The 14,712-nt window shown below is 57.6% G+C and overlaps 2 protein-coding genes across 7 annotated transcripts in view; one reads left to right on the plus strand and one right to left on the minus strand.

Moving 5' to 3' along the window:
* CELF5 (CUGBP Elav-like family member 5) overlaps positions 1 to 9,669 on the plus strand; it is a 42,124-nt gene extending 32,455 nt beyond the window's left edge. For all 5 annotated transcript variants that reach the window (XM_059719716.1, XM_059719717.1, XM_059719718.1 and 2 more), the window contains 7 exons: positions 2,910 to 3,054; positions 3,373 to 3,519; positions 3,783 to 3,845; positions 3,937 to 4,020; positions 4,716 to 4,859; positions 5,870 to 6,033; positions 7,633 to 9,669. In XM_059719716.1, coding sequence (XP_059575699.1) covers positions 2,910 to 3,054; positions 3,373 to 3,519; positions 3,783 to 3,845; positions 3,937 to 4,020; positions 4,716 to 4,859; positions 5,870 to 5,997 — 711 coding nt within the window. In that variant the 3' untranslated portion in view covers positions 5,998 to 6,033; positions 7,633 to 9,669. The remainder of the gene's footprint in view (positions 1 to 2,909; positions 3,055 to 3,372; positions 3,520 to 3,782; positions 3,846 to 3,936; positions 4,021 to 4,715; positions 4,860 to 5,869; positions 6,034 to 7,632) is intronic.
* Positions 9,670 to 11,400: 1,731 nt separating this feature from the next.
* The window catches only part of LOC102562245 (repulsive guidance molecule A), a 28,963-nt gene continuing 25,651 nt past the window's right edge, over positions 11,401 to 14,712 (minus strand). For both annotated transcript variants that reach the window (XM_019484068.2, XM_059719719.1), the window contains one exon: positions 11,401 to 13,056. In XM_019484068.2, coding sequence (XP_019339613.2) covers positions 12,388 to 13,056 — 669 coding nt within the window. In that variant the 3' untranslated portion in view covers positions 11,401 to 12,387. The remainder of the gene's footprint in view (positions 13,057 to 14,712) is intronic.

Below are 14,712 nucleotides of genomic sequence, written 5' to 3' on the forward strand. Positions count from 1 at the left end.
AATGAACAAGCTTAAATGTTATAAACCTATTTAATTTAATTAGGATTAAACCCCATGACGTGTACAGGCGCCCCAGGAGTGGGCAGCGTCTCCCACGGACCGCACCATCCGCGGCCCTGGGTTTGCTATTGTCACGATAGAAGTTATAATTGAGAGCGGCTCTCTAATAGAAGACTGGGGAAGTTGGGAACTGGCAAACGGTCCCTGAGTTAAGAAGCATTTGGTTAGTTGCAGGCAAAGGGTCTGCCAAGGTTGCCTACTGCTCCACAGTAAAACCTATTGTTTAGTTCTTCACACTTCACCAACCCCGGAGATCACGGCAGATACTGCTCTTGTTCTTCCCCCGATGGGCTTGCCCCAGGCCCGGGATTTTCCTGCAAGCTGTGCAGTGCAGGAGCTGTCAGGCCTTGACCAGGCCCAGATAGCTGTGCTGTGGTCTTTCCTAGAGAGCTGGGGCGGCCGCGGGGCAGGAGTTAACGGGCCTCAAGGCACATCTGGCCAGACTTGGGCTAAGAGATTTTGGCAGCGAGGGAGTTGTGTTAGTCCAGTGACATTAAACCGCCCTCCAACCTCCCGCTACCATGCACCCCCCACAAATCCACGTCACGGGCTCTGTAAATCAGAGCAGATAAAAATGGACTCTCTTACTAAAATTAAAAGCAAGTTTATTTTATTCAAATCGGACTTTGATTAAAATGAAACACTTTTTTTTTTTTTTAAACAAGCCTATTGAAAGGCCAGTGTGAAATGCCGGCAACTTATATGAGGGCCCGACTTTACTACCATCTATTAAAACGATTTAAATGGCATTTAAAAAAAGGGAGAAAAAGCAAGTGGTGTCCTTTTGCTGCCAAAGCCTTGAAGAAAGCCAATGCTTTGAACCTGAAGGATATTACTGGCTAAGCCCCCACTTTAGTGACGTGCAAACCCAGGTTTTGACCCCTGCAGCTTTTTCTGCAGGGAATATTTGAGTTGCTTGAATTTATTCAGCAACTTTGGGCCAATGGCTGGTTCGTACGGATTTAAGAAATCAAGCAGGAGTTGATAAAAGCAGGAAAATGTGCTTTCATCTTCCAGTTCGTCAACAGAAGCAAGGTCCGCGAGGACGAGGTCTACTAGGTCTATCGTCTCGAAGGACGGCCCGACCGGAAACAATCAGGCCGATTCACTGCCCATATGTAATAATTGAAATACGTCCTTTGCCACCCCCTCCTCGTTTGCTTCTGTTTCCGGCCCGTTTTATGACCGTTGCATTTAACAAATGAGAACGAGATAAAACTGCCGCTTCCGTGCATTTTTTTTTCCGACCGAATGCAAATTTCCCACAAAACGCCACCCGGCAAAATCCTGGGTTAAAAATAGAAAGCAACCATCTCGTCCGCAAAGACACGCGTCGTTCCCCGTTTCCTAACGTAATGAGGAAACCCGGAGCGAGCGTACGTGAGGACCCAGGCTGGCTGAGATAAACGTGTCTCCGTGCCGGTTTGCAGAAAGCCACACGCGTGTCACGAGCGGGCGTCTTGACGTGCAAGCAGACGGCGCCCGACCGGCGAGAATCGCCCTTTCCCGAGGAAAAGGGCTCCGAAGCACGAGATTAAAGTCCCTGCTTTGAATCGAAGCTTGCTGCTCGCCCATCTACAGGAGAGATTAAACCGCCTGGATTTCGAGCCGTCCAGCCTGGTGGCCGGTGGGTGCTTCTGGGGACGGGAATTTTCCGCCTGGAAGCCGAGCGACGTCGTCTCCCAGGAGCGACGATGGTGAAAGCGGCTCCTGCCCTGCCCTGCCCTGCTGGGCTGGATTGTGCCCCAAGCGTGCCCTGCTGATGCCCGTTTAAAGAGACAGCAATGCCAGAGGCTCTCGATTTTGGGGAGCGGCTCAGGGAGCTAGCGGGGTGCATAGGAGCCAGCAGCTCCTTCTCCTGGGGTGCAGCGCCAGGCCTCTGGATGTATCCTGGTTTCTCCAGGGGTGGGTTTGTGGGTTCACAAAGAAGGGGCATCCTTTGTTGGAGCAGTAGGATGCAGGCAGGCCCTGGGGGTCTCTCTCTGGCGCCCAGTACGGGCTGCCAGGGATCGCCCTCCCAGCGAATCCTGCACCATTTCCTCCATCTTGTTCTTGCCCTCGAACGGTGACGGCATCAAACGCTCCCGCAGGGCTTGCAAAGGGGCCGGGGAGCGTCGTGGCCAGGAATAACCTCTATGGCGCCGTGCGCACTAAGATTTGCATAATCCAATCTCATGCTTCGGAGCACCCCGGCGAGGGCCGCGGGGGTCAGGAAGGAATTTGCTCCCCGGTTCCCTGGGCCTTATCCACGCCGTCTTGCTAGCCAGGTGCAAGGGGGTTTGCCTTCCACCGAAGCACCGGGTCACTGCCTGGGGGCAGGATCCGGACCCCGAGGCTCCGTTCCCCTGCTGCTGTGTGTTTTTAGCGTGCCGGCGAGAACACGGGCTGCGTGTTTCCGAGTGAAAGCAGAAGGCATCGCAGGGGGGAGCCCTGCTGAGCTGACTTCTGCCTTGCAGGGGAACAAGCCCCTTCCTCTGCTGGGGCAGACCCTGAAGCCGTCGCAGGGGCTGGCTCCCAGGCTGTGGCCCCCGGGCTGCGTCTGCGGGAACCGTGACTCGGGCGAGCCTCGGGAGATGGAGGGCAGCGCCGGTCTCCCTGCAATCTCACAGCCCAGCCTGCCTCGGATGTGCAGGCCTCCGCCAGGCTGCTGGCCGCTCCCTTGGCAGCTCCTCCACGCAGCTCCGGAGGAATTTGGGGTGGGATCTGGTGCCTCCCAGTGGCCTGTCAGAGGAGAAGCCCGTGTCCCTGGCGCTGTAGCTGTGTTAGCAGGCGTCGAGCGGGTGGCGGGGTGGCGCGGGGTGCTGGACCCCTGGGGCTGGTGCCCAGGCTGACGTGCAATGTCTTTGCAGCTGATGCAGCAGCAGACGACGGTCCTCTCCACCTCCCACGGCAGCTACCTGAGCCCTGGCGTCACCTTCTCGCCCTGCCACATCCAGCAGATCGGCGCCGTCAGTCTGAACGGGCTGCCGGCCACCCCCATCGCCCCGGCTTCAGGTACGTGCCGGCCACGCCTGGCTCCGAACAAGGAAGGGACCTGGGCAGGCCCGGTTGTGCAGCACCCTGCGCGGCCCGAGGGCCAGCGCACCACTGCAAGGGCACACAGGACCCCGTCGTGTGCAAACACCAAGTCTGTGACACCTGGCATCCCAGTGCTGCGAGCTCCCTCACAGCAGTGCCCTGCTGCAGCTAAGCATGTGCTTCTCTCCCCGGTCTAGCCCGGCTGGGGCGCTGGATTGCTTCCCCGCAGCGCTAACGCTGGCGGCCGGTGGGAGCCAAGCTAATGCAGGATGGGTTTGTCTCTTCCCCCTTCAGGGCTGCACTCGCCTCCTCTCCTGGGCACGGCTGCCGTGCCAGGCCTGGTGGCGCCCATCGCAAACGGGTTCACCGGGGTGGTGCCTTTCCCCAACGCCCACCCGACGCTGGAGACCGTCTACACCAACGGCCTCGTGCCCTACCCAGGTACGGAGGCTGCGGCGGGGCCTTCTCCTCCCATCCTTACTGGCTCCCGGGATCAGCCCCAGCCGGATGCGGTGGTCTCTCTCCAGCCTCTCCCCATGCGATCTAGACCTGTCTCTCCCCAGATGCCTCCAGGCTCAGCCCCTCATCTCAGGAAACAGCCGGAGACCAGAGCTTGCCTGGCATCCCTGCAAGCAGCTTTCTCTGGTGCCAAGGTAGGGAGCACGTCTCCCTCTTCATCTCTCTCTCTTTTTCCCTTGCTCCAGCCCAGAGCCCATCGGTGGCAGAGACGCTGCATCCAGCCTTCACGGGGGTCCAACAGTATGCAGGTACCTGTCCCCTTTTTTCCTACTCTTCCTCGGGCCGCCACGGTCTTAATGTCCCCCTAGTAACCTCCTTGTTTTGTCTCCTTGACTATAGCCGTGTACCCAACCACAACCATCACCCCGATCGCCCAGACTGTCCCCCAGCCTCCCCCCCTCCTGCAGCAGCAGCAGCGAGAAGGTGAGGCCCTGAGCTGGGGCGCTGGGCAGTGCTAGGGGGCTTGGGGGCATCGCTTGCTGCAGCGTAGCCCGCGGTGGGGCTGAGTCGCGTGCACCGATGGCAGCGATGGAGGGCGAGGACAGGGCTGGAGGATGGCAGGGCAGACGCAGGGTCCACAGCTCCTGCTCTGCTCAGCCGTGCATGCAGCTCCACTTGGGAGGCTGCCTTTGTGCTCTGGGGACCTAGAGGCAGCCCGGTGGGGAGAGCGAGCATCTCCCGCCCCGCTGCCGCGGCTCGGGCTGGCTGACCCAGGGGCTCTCTCCGGGAATGGCTTGCTGCTTGCACCCCTAGGCTGGCGTTGGCAACCTCAGCTCAGCTTTGCCATGTGGTCGGTTCTCAGATGACGCTTGAAAGGTCCACGGCCTGGTGCATCTGGACCCTAGGGCCACCCCGCAACGCGGCGTCCACCATACTGTACCGAGCAGTGCCTGGCTTTTGCCCCATCCTTGTCGCAGACTGTCCACTATCACCGGGGGGACCTGCAGTTATCTCGAGGCCTTGTGGCGTTCGCAGCTTGGGGTCACCTGTGCATCCCTGAGCTCTTCCCTGCAGGCAGGGAGCGAAGGCAGGGGGCAGCCAGGGGTCTCAACCAAGCTGTTTCCCCAGCTGACCCGATGTCTCCCCGCTTCTCTTGGGCACTCTGCATGCTTCCACAGGCCCGGAAGGCTGCAATCTCTTCATCTACCACCTGCCTCAGGAGTTTGGAGACAACGAGCTGATGCAGATGTTCCTGCCCTTTGGCAACATCATCTCCTCCAAGGTGTTCATGGACCGAGCCACCAACCAGAGCAAGTGCTTCGGTAAGCTCCCTGCCGCGGGGAGAAGGGGCAGCAGCAGGGGAGAGGGCAGGAGGAGAAGCCACGTGAGACAGCAGCCACCTGGGCACGTGCAGGGAATCGGCTCTCCATCCAAAGGTTGTGGGGCACCAGACATCCGGGTCCTGGCTGGGCACGGAGAGGAGGAGCTGGCAGGGGAGACAGGAGGGCAGCTAAATGAGGGGCGTCCTCGCCTGTATGGACCGGAGCTGTGCGTCTGGGGGCTTGAATGTCTGCACCGAGATATGCATGTACATACACCAGGGAACGTGCAAGTGCATACACACCACTGCCAGAGAGGTGTGCGCACACTAGGGCACTAGGCTCACCTTGCCACGGGAGAATTTGTGCATTTGTGGAGCAGTTTGCTCCAGGGTCCTGCCTCAGGCTTCCCCTCTCTGTTGGCGGGGGGCTGTTGGGGTGTGCACGTGTGTTTGTATGCTCATGAGAGACCTACACGGGCTTTTTGGCACCTGGCGCTGCAGTCACTGGCCCAGAGGCCTGTAGACCTGGCCCGAGTCATTTAATAAGTGTGGGTTGGGCTGCTGTGTTTATGGCTGGGGGTTTTGTGTGCACGAGGAGGACACCTGAGCATGAGCACAGGGGTAGGATGTCCTCAGGAGGGTGGTCTCTAGGCAGGGGATGTGTGTGCACATGTGTGTGTCTGGATGAGGCTGAGGGCAAGGTTGCATAGATATCTGGCTGGGGTATTATGAACCCAGCACTCGTTCCTGCCCAGGGATGATCTGTTCAGGTCCCCTCCGACCCTAGAAACTATGAGCTGTGCCTCCGGACCCCACGTGCGATAGGACCATACCTGCCGCTGGCAGCTCCTTTTGCTCCCACCTCCCCGAGGCTCTTGCGTCCTGCCGACCTTGGGGGCAGTGCCGCTGGCCGTGCATTGGGCTGGCCTGTGCCAGCAACCCGGCCCCGACCAGCCGGGCTCTGAGGACCGGATGCCTATGCTGCTGACCATCCCTGTCTCTGTCCTGCAGGTTTTGTGAGCTTCGATAACCCCTCCAGTGCCCAGACAGCCATCCAGGCCATGAACGGCTTCCAGATCGGGATGAAGAGGTTGAAGGTTCAGCTAAAGCGACCCAAGGACGCCAGCCACCCCTACTGACAGTAGGTGCAACCCGGAGTCGGTGTTGCAGCACAGGTAACACGCAAAGCCTCGCAGCTTCTGCTGCTCCCCCCCCCCGGGCCACCACCCACCTCCAGCCCTGCCTTGCAGCCCCGTCACTGAGACCCCGGCTGGAAGGGCAGCCGTCAGCTCTCCATTGCTTAAGCGTGTCCAGTTCCTGACCTCTGGTGCAAGTGGGTGTTAAATCCTGGTTTCTTTTGCATATGACAATGGCATTAGGCTGTGCCCAGGTGAGCGGAAGAATCCACCGGTTCATTCACCGTAGGGCCCGACCCTGCCTTGGCCAACAAAGGTGGTTGAAGTGGGGCTTGCTGGTATTGCTAATGCAGGGGGAGTATCCCCCGTTGTCTTTGGAGCAAGAGCTGCTCGAGTTGCCTGTCGGGGAAGCATCAGGGATGGACGTGCTCCGGGAACCGGGACAGACGGGTAGCTAGGAGCTTGGAGCCTGGTGGGTTTGCTTGGGCATTGAGGATCCAGCTACCTGGCAGGGGAGATACCAGCACGAGGCGGTTTTGCTTGCCGGGCAGGGCAGATGCCCTTCCTCTTGGCCTTGGCTGATATGGTGCAGTCGGAGGGTGAAGACCTGTCCCTTGCACCGCGGGCAGGCTGATCCCTGCGAGAGCCTATGAATGCCTCCAAACGCAGGGATCGCAGCTGCACGGTTTATGGTGGAGGGGGATTGCTTTTGGGTTTTCCCTCCAGCTTGCTCCCTCAGCCTTTTGGCTGGGGGCAAGTGAGATTAGGGGGTCATCTGAACTCCAAGACCTCCAGGCTTGGGGCCTGCCTGTAGGATGCCTGCTGTGGGTTTGGGAGTATCTGAAGGCCCAGGCTAAAGAGTCTGAGAGAGAGGAGACTTACCAATGGTAGTGCCGCAGACTCGAACGATTGAGCTCTGTTTAATTGATAACATTGGCAACAGATTTGGCTGATTTGGCCCAACACACAAAATTAAATTAAAAAAAATTCCCCCCAAAACAATAATGGCATTTGCGGTGAAGCCCTGCAAAGCCCCCGTCCCGGTATGGGGCGTTGCAGTAGGCAGGTGGGTGCCCTGGGTGCTGCATCTCCAGCAAGGAGAGGATCGGTGGATGGTGGGCATTGCAGCTGGCACCCTCTTGGCCAGGTTTTGTTGCTCGAGGAGAGGCAGCTGCATGTGCTGAAGCTGCTGCAGGGCCTGGGTCTGCTCCCCTGATGTGCTGGAGCTGTATATCCTTTTTAAAAGGGCAGGGTGAAGTAGCTCACCCTTTTGTATGTGCTGGGTCTGGACTGGCTCCACATAGCATAGCCTGTGTGAGCAGAGGGGATGTCTGCAGGGCACAGGGCAGGTGTGGTTGTACCAGGGCAGACGCAGCAAAACCAGGTGTAAACCGCACTGGCGCCGGAGCACGTACCCAGTGTCCCCGGAGAGTTTCTACCCCGGCTGCCGCATCGTGCCAGAACCTGCCCCGCTTTGTCTTCACTGTCTTGCTAATCCAGGCTTTGTGCCGCTGGGCAGCCCCAGGGCAGGGGGTTCCCGCTCGTGGTCTGAAGACCGCCGTCACGTCCCCCCAGGGCAGGGGGGCAGTTTGACGAGCAGCCTTCACCTGCTTAACTCGCATCCCCCTTTGCCCCCAGGTGAAGGCAAAAGTCCTGAGGAAGAAATCTTGCTTCAGGTCGCTTGACAAGCAAGGCCAGTAAATTTTACAGACTCTTTGGATACTGCCCCTTTCCTCTCCCCTCTCCCCCACCAAAAAAAACCTGAAAAAAAAATAAAACGTGAACGGCCGAAGAGCAGCGAAGCGCTGGAAGGGCTTGCCAGCTCCCCCGGCGGGGGACCTTCTTGCCACGACGGTCCCAGACCGCTCGGGCCAGGCCTGGACTTGACGGACCAAGCCAAGTGTCTCCAGGTCATGTGAGCACCTCCCGGGACTTTGGCCTCCCCCCCCCGATCCGCCCTTTTCATATATAAATAGAAATATAAATATATATATATAGTCTCTATTTTTTTTTAAAACGTGAAATGCAGGACCAAACTTTTCCATGCAGAGACTTCCTCCTTCGTGCCGGAGGGGTTGGGAGCAAAGGGTTACCTCCGAGGCAGCAGCTCCTTGGCAGGGACTGCCAAAAAACATTTAAAAAAAAAAAAGGGCCTGAACCGTTGCCGGAGGACGTGTGTTCGGAGAGATCCTCACTCAGTGCTAGCAAGAGGCGAGGGGGGAGAAAGCACTATATACCTCCAGGAACCGGTCAGCTCAAGATTCATTCACCTGCCAACCTTAGCACCAGCTTGGTTACAGACCTGGAGAGCTCTGGGTTACCTTCGAAAGGGCTTCTGCAGAGCAAGCGACTGGGATCTGGCTCCAAAGGCCACCCGGGCACTCCTGGGTCGGGCAGAACGTACCGTCCCCTGCGCCCACGGGCACAGCACCGCCTCCGAAGCATCCTTCTCCATTCTCCGCGGCGCCGGGGAGGTCTCTGGACCAATCCAAGGAGAAAGCTGCCTGCGACGGCCTACACACTGCCTCCCCGTACCGGCGTAAACGCGGCGCGGCGTTTCCAGACCAACCGGTCCATTAGCAATGACACTTTCTGCAGCTGAATTTAACAGGGAGGGAAACAACCTCTTAATCCCTCGGCAAAGCTTTTTCTTTCTTTTTTTTTTTTTTTTGGAGCAGATGCACAGAAGACGACATTATGGGGTGGGGTTTTTTTTTTTTCTCTCCACCTCCTCCAAAGGACAAACTATACAGTATGCAGCTTATATAGACTCTATAAATATATATACACGCACTTAAGCACAGAACACAGCTCGAGCTTGGTTAGAGACCTTCGCCGAAGCAGGGATCGTACAGCTGAGAAGCATCCGTGTAACAACTCGAAGGCAGTCCGGTCAAGTTTCTACCAAAATAAGGGGAAAAAAACAAAAAAAACCCAATCTTCTGAATAACTGGTTTGGCTATTACAGAGTTTGATAATGTATCAAGAACATTCCTGTGTGCGTGTGTCCGCGTGGGTCTGCAAAGTCAGCAGAGGGTTGGTGGGAAAAGACTGTTGTAGAAGAGCGATCCAGTTGGGGATGGGCTAGGTTTCTCTTGGGAACGTTGTAGTGTCTAGTCCGTCTCCAGTATCCCTTGTGCAGGTGTCCTCCTGGCTCTTTCAAACAAAAAAAAAAGTACGTGTGTGTGTGTGTGTGTGTGCGCGTCTCTTCAGTCAACCCTCTGTGTCCGATTGTGAGCGTACGTGCGAGAGCGAGAGCGCGTGCGAGAGAGATGCCGTGTTGGAAGCTTGTGTGTTTCTATAGTCCATGTTTACTGATTGTACATACCATTTTTATACTTAACATCTATGATGTACGTGATTTGTATAATGTACTTTATTTCTGCTACAAGTAATTTCATGACGTTTGGACTGGAAATCTAATTTTGAACAAAAAAAAAGGACCAAAAAAAAAAAAAAAAAGAAGACATATTACCAAACAGCAAAACATAGAGGAAAGGACTTTGGAGACTGTCCGCTATGCTTAAAACGAGCGGCGAAGAGCGGGTTCTTCCGTCACGGTTCCCAGCGGGACCGTGGCACGTTGCAGGTGAGCTACAGGCTTCGTCTTACTGTCCGACTCCTCACTCTGGTCTGAAGAATCCTGGATTTATTTAATAAAGGTTTTACTTGCTATGTGGCTGGTTTTGAACTTTGTCCTTTGCTTGCTTTGGTCTCCTGTGGGTTTCTTGGTTTTGGAAGTGGGCTCTATTTGGGCCAGAGATGATCCTGAGTCTTGGAGACCTGGGCAACATGTGCTCCGACGTGACCCAGAGCAGCCACCTGCGTCTCTACCGCTTGCTTGAGCTCTGCTGGGCTTGGCAGCCCCGCGGCAAGAGCGCTCGGTGGCCAGAAAGTTGGGGTTTAGGTGCTGCTCCCCCAGTGGTGTGTGGTGGGCTCAGCGCACACTCACTGCCCTCAGACCCAGCAAGGGCTTCGGTGCTGGGATGCCTCCTCTGTGAAGCCCTGGTGCGGTGTAGTCAAGACGGCAGGCACGCTCCCTTAGATCAACGTCGGTTTGCAGCAGGATCCTAGGGCATCCGTGCACAAGCAGTAGGGCAGGGTTTTGTAGATCAAGTCCTTGCAGCATTTTGTTTTCATGGCTTTAGCTGTGAATCAGGACTACGGTCGAGGGAGCCCGCTTGCCGGGCACTTCTCCTCTCTGTGCCTGCCTCCACGGACCCCGTCTTCCACCAGAGCTGCTCAGAGGCGGTCGTCTTCCATTTCTCTGCCTATTTCTCTGTCTCTTAAGTAAAAGCAACCAGAAGCCCAGTAGTTAGTTGGCTTCTTCTGGAGACCCTCCATTGTGGCAAAAGCAATTGCAGCCTCCACCTGCCTGCAGGCAAAGGCAGGCAAGGTCTTGGGTCGTAGCTCAGATCCCACCTTGGCTCAGATCCCACCTTCTGCCAGGGCTGCAAGGTGCTCCCAGATCCTCAGCTGACAGGTTCGAGAGGAAAGCAACAGGCCCTAAGAAAGCGCATGCAACCTGGAAGCTGTTACCAGGTCCCCCTCCAAGGCATGATAACTGCGATGCTGGTGCAAATGCAGTGTTCAATGGGGAGAGGGAAGGCTGGGGTTTGCTTGGGCAGCAAGAAATGGGTTGTCTTGGTCTCCCCTGGACCACAGGGCTGGCTCCATGGATACGGTAGGGCTCAGGAGAGGGAAGCTGGCAACAGCCCATTCCTTTTGATAGCAATGCTGTGCCCGAAGCCAAAGCCCACACCTATTATACACACATGCAGAGGTGCCAATGCAGGAGGCAACAGGGAAGCTGCCCAGTGCTGCCAGCACCCCTGCAGGCACAGCGACATTGCCATGGCCCTGCTCTGCTTCCCTCACCTCTTCTGGACGAACAAAGGCGGCTCTTTCTTCCATGGCTTTGGCTGAGGGGGAAGCTCTCACCCCACCTGTCCTCCTGTTTGCTGCAGGTGGCATCATGCAGAGCTGGGCACTTGCCCAAAGGGAGTGACCACTCCAATCAAGAAGCAGCCACAGCACGGATGCCACCGATAAGGCCCGCAGGCTGGAGCCAGCCCTTGGTGCTGGGTCATCCAGCCCACAGGCCTCCTGGTAGGGCTGGGAATTCAGGGGTGCAGCCCACCTCCAAGTTCTGGGGTCCACAGCCCCCTTGGGGATGAGCACTGGCAGCAAAGGGACAACAGCCATGGTAATCCCTGTGGCTCCCTAAGATGACACAGCACCACTCACCCCGTTGCCACACCAGGAAATGGGTCAGGAGTGGACCTGGGGGCCCAGTTGGACACCCCTGATCTACAGCCAGCAGGACTCTGGTAGTGCAGGGAAGCCGAGGGCCGCCAGACCATTCAGCACCTGCTAGGAGAACACCGACCCTTGCAGCAACATGGGTTAGTTTGGTATTTTTTAATTAAAATAGAGATTAAAATGCTATTAACAAGGGTTTGCGAAGTTCACAACCACACAGCGCCAGAGGGACTCCCACTGTACAGCATGTACAGACACATTTACAGGCTGGCAAGCAGAAATATACACATCTGGGCAGCAAATATATTATACAGAGAAGCCGCGTGCCCGGTTCCCCGCAGCTCGGAGGGGCCAGAAGGCAAGTGGAGGTGCGTGTGGTAGCTACTGCTGCATGCGGGAGACGTCTGGCATAGATCAAGCAGGAGTTGGGGTCCTCTATCACCCCGAGCACCGCTCACACCAAGCGCTTCTCTCGAGAGCATGGAGAGGAGGCGCTGGGTTAAAGCGGTTGCTGCCCCCGCTTCTCCGCATCCGTGCCCTCTCCCGGGCACAGCGTAGCATGGCACTTCCCTGCAGTCATGCCTGCGGCAGCGGGCACAAGAGGCCGCTCCCAGCACTGCACCCAGGCCAGGCCTGCCCCACAACCGGGGACTTTGCTGTGGTGTAGGGGTGGACAAAAACAGCAGGATGCACACTGGATGGGGTCGGTCAGGCACTGCCATGGGCTGAGCAAGCAAGGCGGGCAGAGGGTGGCAGAGAGGCCTGTGCAAGTCACCTGCAGAGATGCTCCTGGTTGGCAAATGGACACTTCTGTTGGCCCCTCAGCCAAGGCTCTGGGCAGGTCCCTGGAGAAGGCCTCTCTGCTGGCATCTGGCACCTCTGCCAAACAAGTGGAGGGACAGGTCCCCTCCGAATGCCCACAGGCCAGTAGTGGTTGGTGCCTGGAAACCAGCATGCCTAAGCAACCCACGCTTTACCTTCTGCCAAGGCCGGAGCGGAGGATCAGCTGGACCCAGCGCCTGGTTTTGCAGGAGGAGGAGACTTTGACCTGTCCACTCTGCTGCAAGAAAGGCCAGTGCCTGGCAATGCTCTCTTCCCGTGCCAGATCCCACCGCAGTCAGACCGCCGCTGTTAGCACCACCGCAGCAGCGTTAGACAGGCAAGGGCACAACAGAGCAGAGGGGCAGGAGGCTGCCTGGGCCCCGGGGCACTCCCTGCCACGCTGACAGTCTTGGAGACCGTGTGCAGCTTGAGTCTGCTGGGGTACAAGGCCTTCAGGTCTTCCAAGGCCCCGTAGGCTGCCACGGAGAACTCAGGGTCCCCTGTGGTGAGCAGGTCAAAGACACAGGACTGGAAATACACATCCTCCACCTGCAGCATGTGGCGGCACTGCTTCGTGGCCGTTTCCACCGTGTAGGCCCAGCGGGAGCCCGGCCAGAGCGGGCTGACGTTGCCCAGGCTCAGCCGGTGCTCCTGGATCAGCTCGCTCTTGGGGCAGCCATGCAGGCAAAGCTGGAGGCCGGTGCCTTCCTCGGCGAGGCTCAGGGTCTCCTCGGGCACGCGGATGGCGAAGGTGAGGTAGCGGCCCACCTGGCGGATGATGATGGTGCTGCCGATGTAGTGGGCTTGGATCTCCACCTGGTGCGTGTCCGGCTTCTCCAGGATGCGCAGGCTGCCGGCTCCCTCCTGCCGCCCCCCGTTTCTCGTGCCGTCGCTGAACGCCAGGGGCAGGTCCTCGGTGGTGGCCTGGTAAACCTTCTGCTCCGTGCAGCCCTGGTAGCTCTTAAAGATCAGGGTGATCTGCAGGACAGGGGGAAAGGATCAGAACAAATACAGCAGCCTTTCCCCGTGGCTGGCAGCACTCAGCCCAGAAGGGGCTTGAACCTGAGTTTTTCTAGCACGGTGCATGAACCACTGTGTCACAGGGCCGGCAGTATCCAGCCCCCGTCTCCAGCACGCCTTTGGAGTCTGCCCCCCGGGCAACCAGGGGGAAAGGGCCACCAAGGGGAACAGTACACGCCACTAAGTGCACAGCTCACGGAGACGGCTGCTGGAAACTTAGAATCACAGAAAATGAGGGTTGAAGAGACCTCGGGAGGTCACAACTAGTCCAACCCCCTGCTGCAAGCAGCACCAGCCCCAGCTACATCATCCCAGCCAAGGCTTAGTGTAGCTAGGTCTTAAAAACCTGCAAGGATGGAGAGTCCACCACCTCTCTGGGTAACCTGTTCCAGTGTTTTACAACCCTCCTAGTGAGAAAATTCTTCCTAATATCGAACCTACACTTCCCTTGCCCATTGCTCCTTGTTCTGTCATCTGCCCCCACTGAGAGCAACCCAGCTCCATCCTCTTTGCAGCTCCCCTGCAGGGAGTTGAAGGCTGCTATTCAATCCCCTTCTGCACTGCACTCACCCATTTTACCCAGTGATGGTGAATGCATGGGGCAGGGGCTCAGCACATGTATAAACACTGCACCTAGGGTCTGATCTACAGCCACGGCTGCAAGTCAGAGCACTGCAGTCTCAACCCCTCGCTGTGGGGGGGCAGAGCCTGGGGGCACGCTCTGGCTTCTCTGCTACTGGTGTCCAGCTGCAGCGGGGAGGGGGACAAGAGCCGCTTTCTCCTCCTTGTTCTGTTGGGACACAACATCAGGACTTGTGCCCAGCTCAGCAGTCGTGTAGACACCCAGACCCATGGTGGACACAGGACAGGACCCCCGGACTCCCAAACTCCAAATGAGCATCCTAACCAAAGGTAGCTGGTCCATGCCTCCTGCCTGCAGCCCCCAGAGGCACCTGTTCTGCAGCAGTTCGGGGTGTTGAAGCCTGTCCAGGCTCGCACACCTCTGTTTGCATTCCTGGCCTGGCCTGGCACTGAGCACAGAAACAGGAACGGGTGGACGCAACCCACCGAGCCCATCCACCAGCGAAGCAGGGCTCTGACAGGAAAGGGTTCCAGGGAAGGGAAAGGTTTTGGGTTCGAATCTCCGCATCTAGTTCAGGAGACTCCTGGGATCCTTGGTTTGAACCAGCTGCAAGGAGGCAGGCAGGATGGACAAGTCATGGTGATCACTGAAAAGGCTGCTGAGACCTGCTACTCCTATGGCCACGGGGCTAGAGTACAGGCTGGGGGGCCAGGACTCCAGGGTCCCGAGGTAAGGGTTGGCAGCGATGCCCCAGCTCTTTCTGCAAGTAGGGGAGAGCATTTACTGCAAGGTTACCCCTTTAGGAGAGCGGTCCGGCCAGGTGACACGAGTGTCCTAATTGCCTTCCTCCTGCAGTCCAGCAAAGTAGGCTCCAGGAGGGGCTGGGTGTCTCATGATTCACAGGTCCTGTCCCGCTCCGGCAGATCCCAGCTATCTGGCAGCACAAAGAACCGCAGACCTTAGGCGTGGACGAGGTGCAAAGCACAAGCAGACGAGCTTTTGGGATGGGCAAGTTGGAATTTTCCCTGCGT

This window comes from Alligator mississippiensis, chromosome 16 (genome assembly GCF_030867095.1).
Source record: "Alligator mississippiensis isolate rAllMis1 chromosome 16, rAllMis1, whole genome shotgun sequence".
Classification (NCBI taxonomy): domain Eukaryota; kingdom Metazoa; phylum Chordata; order Crocodylia; family Alligatoridae; genus Alligator; species Alligator mississippiensis.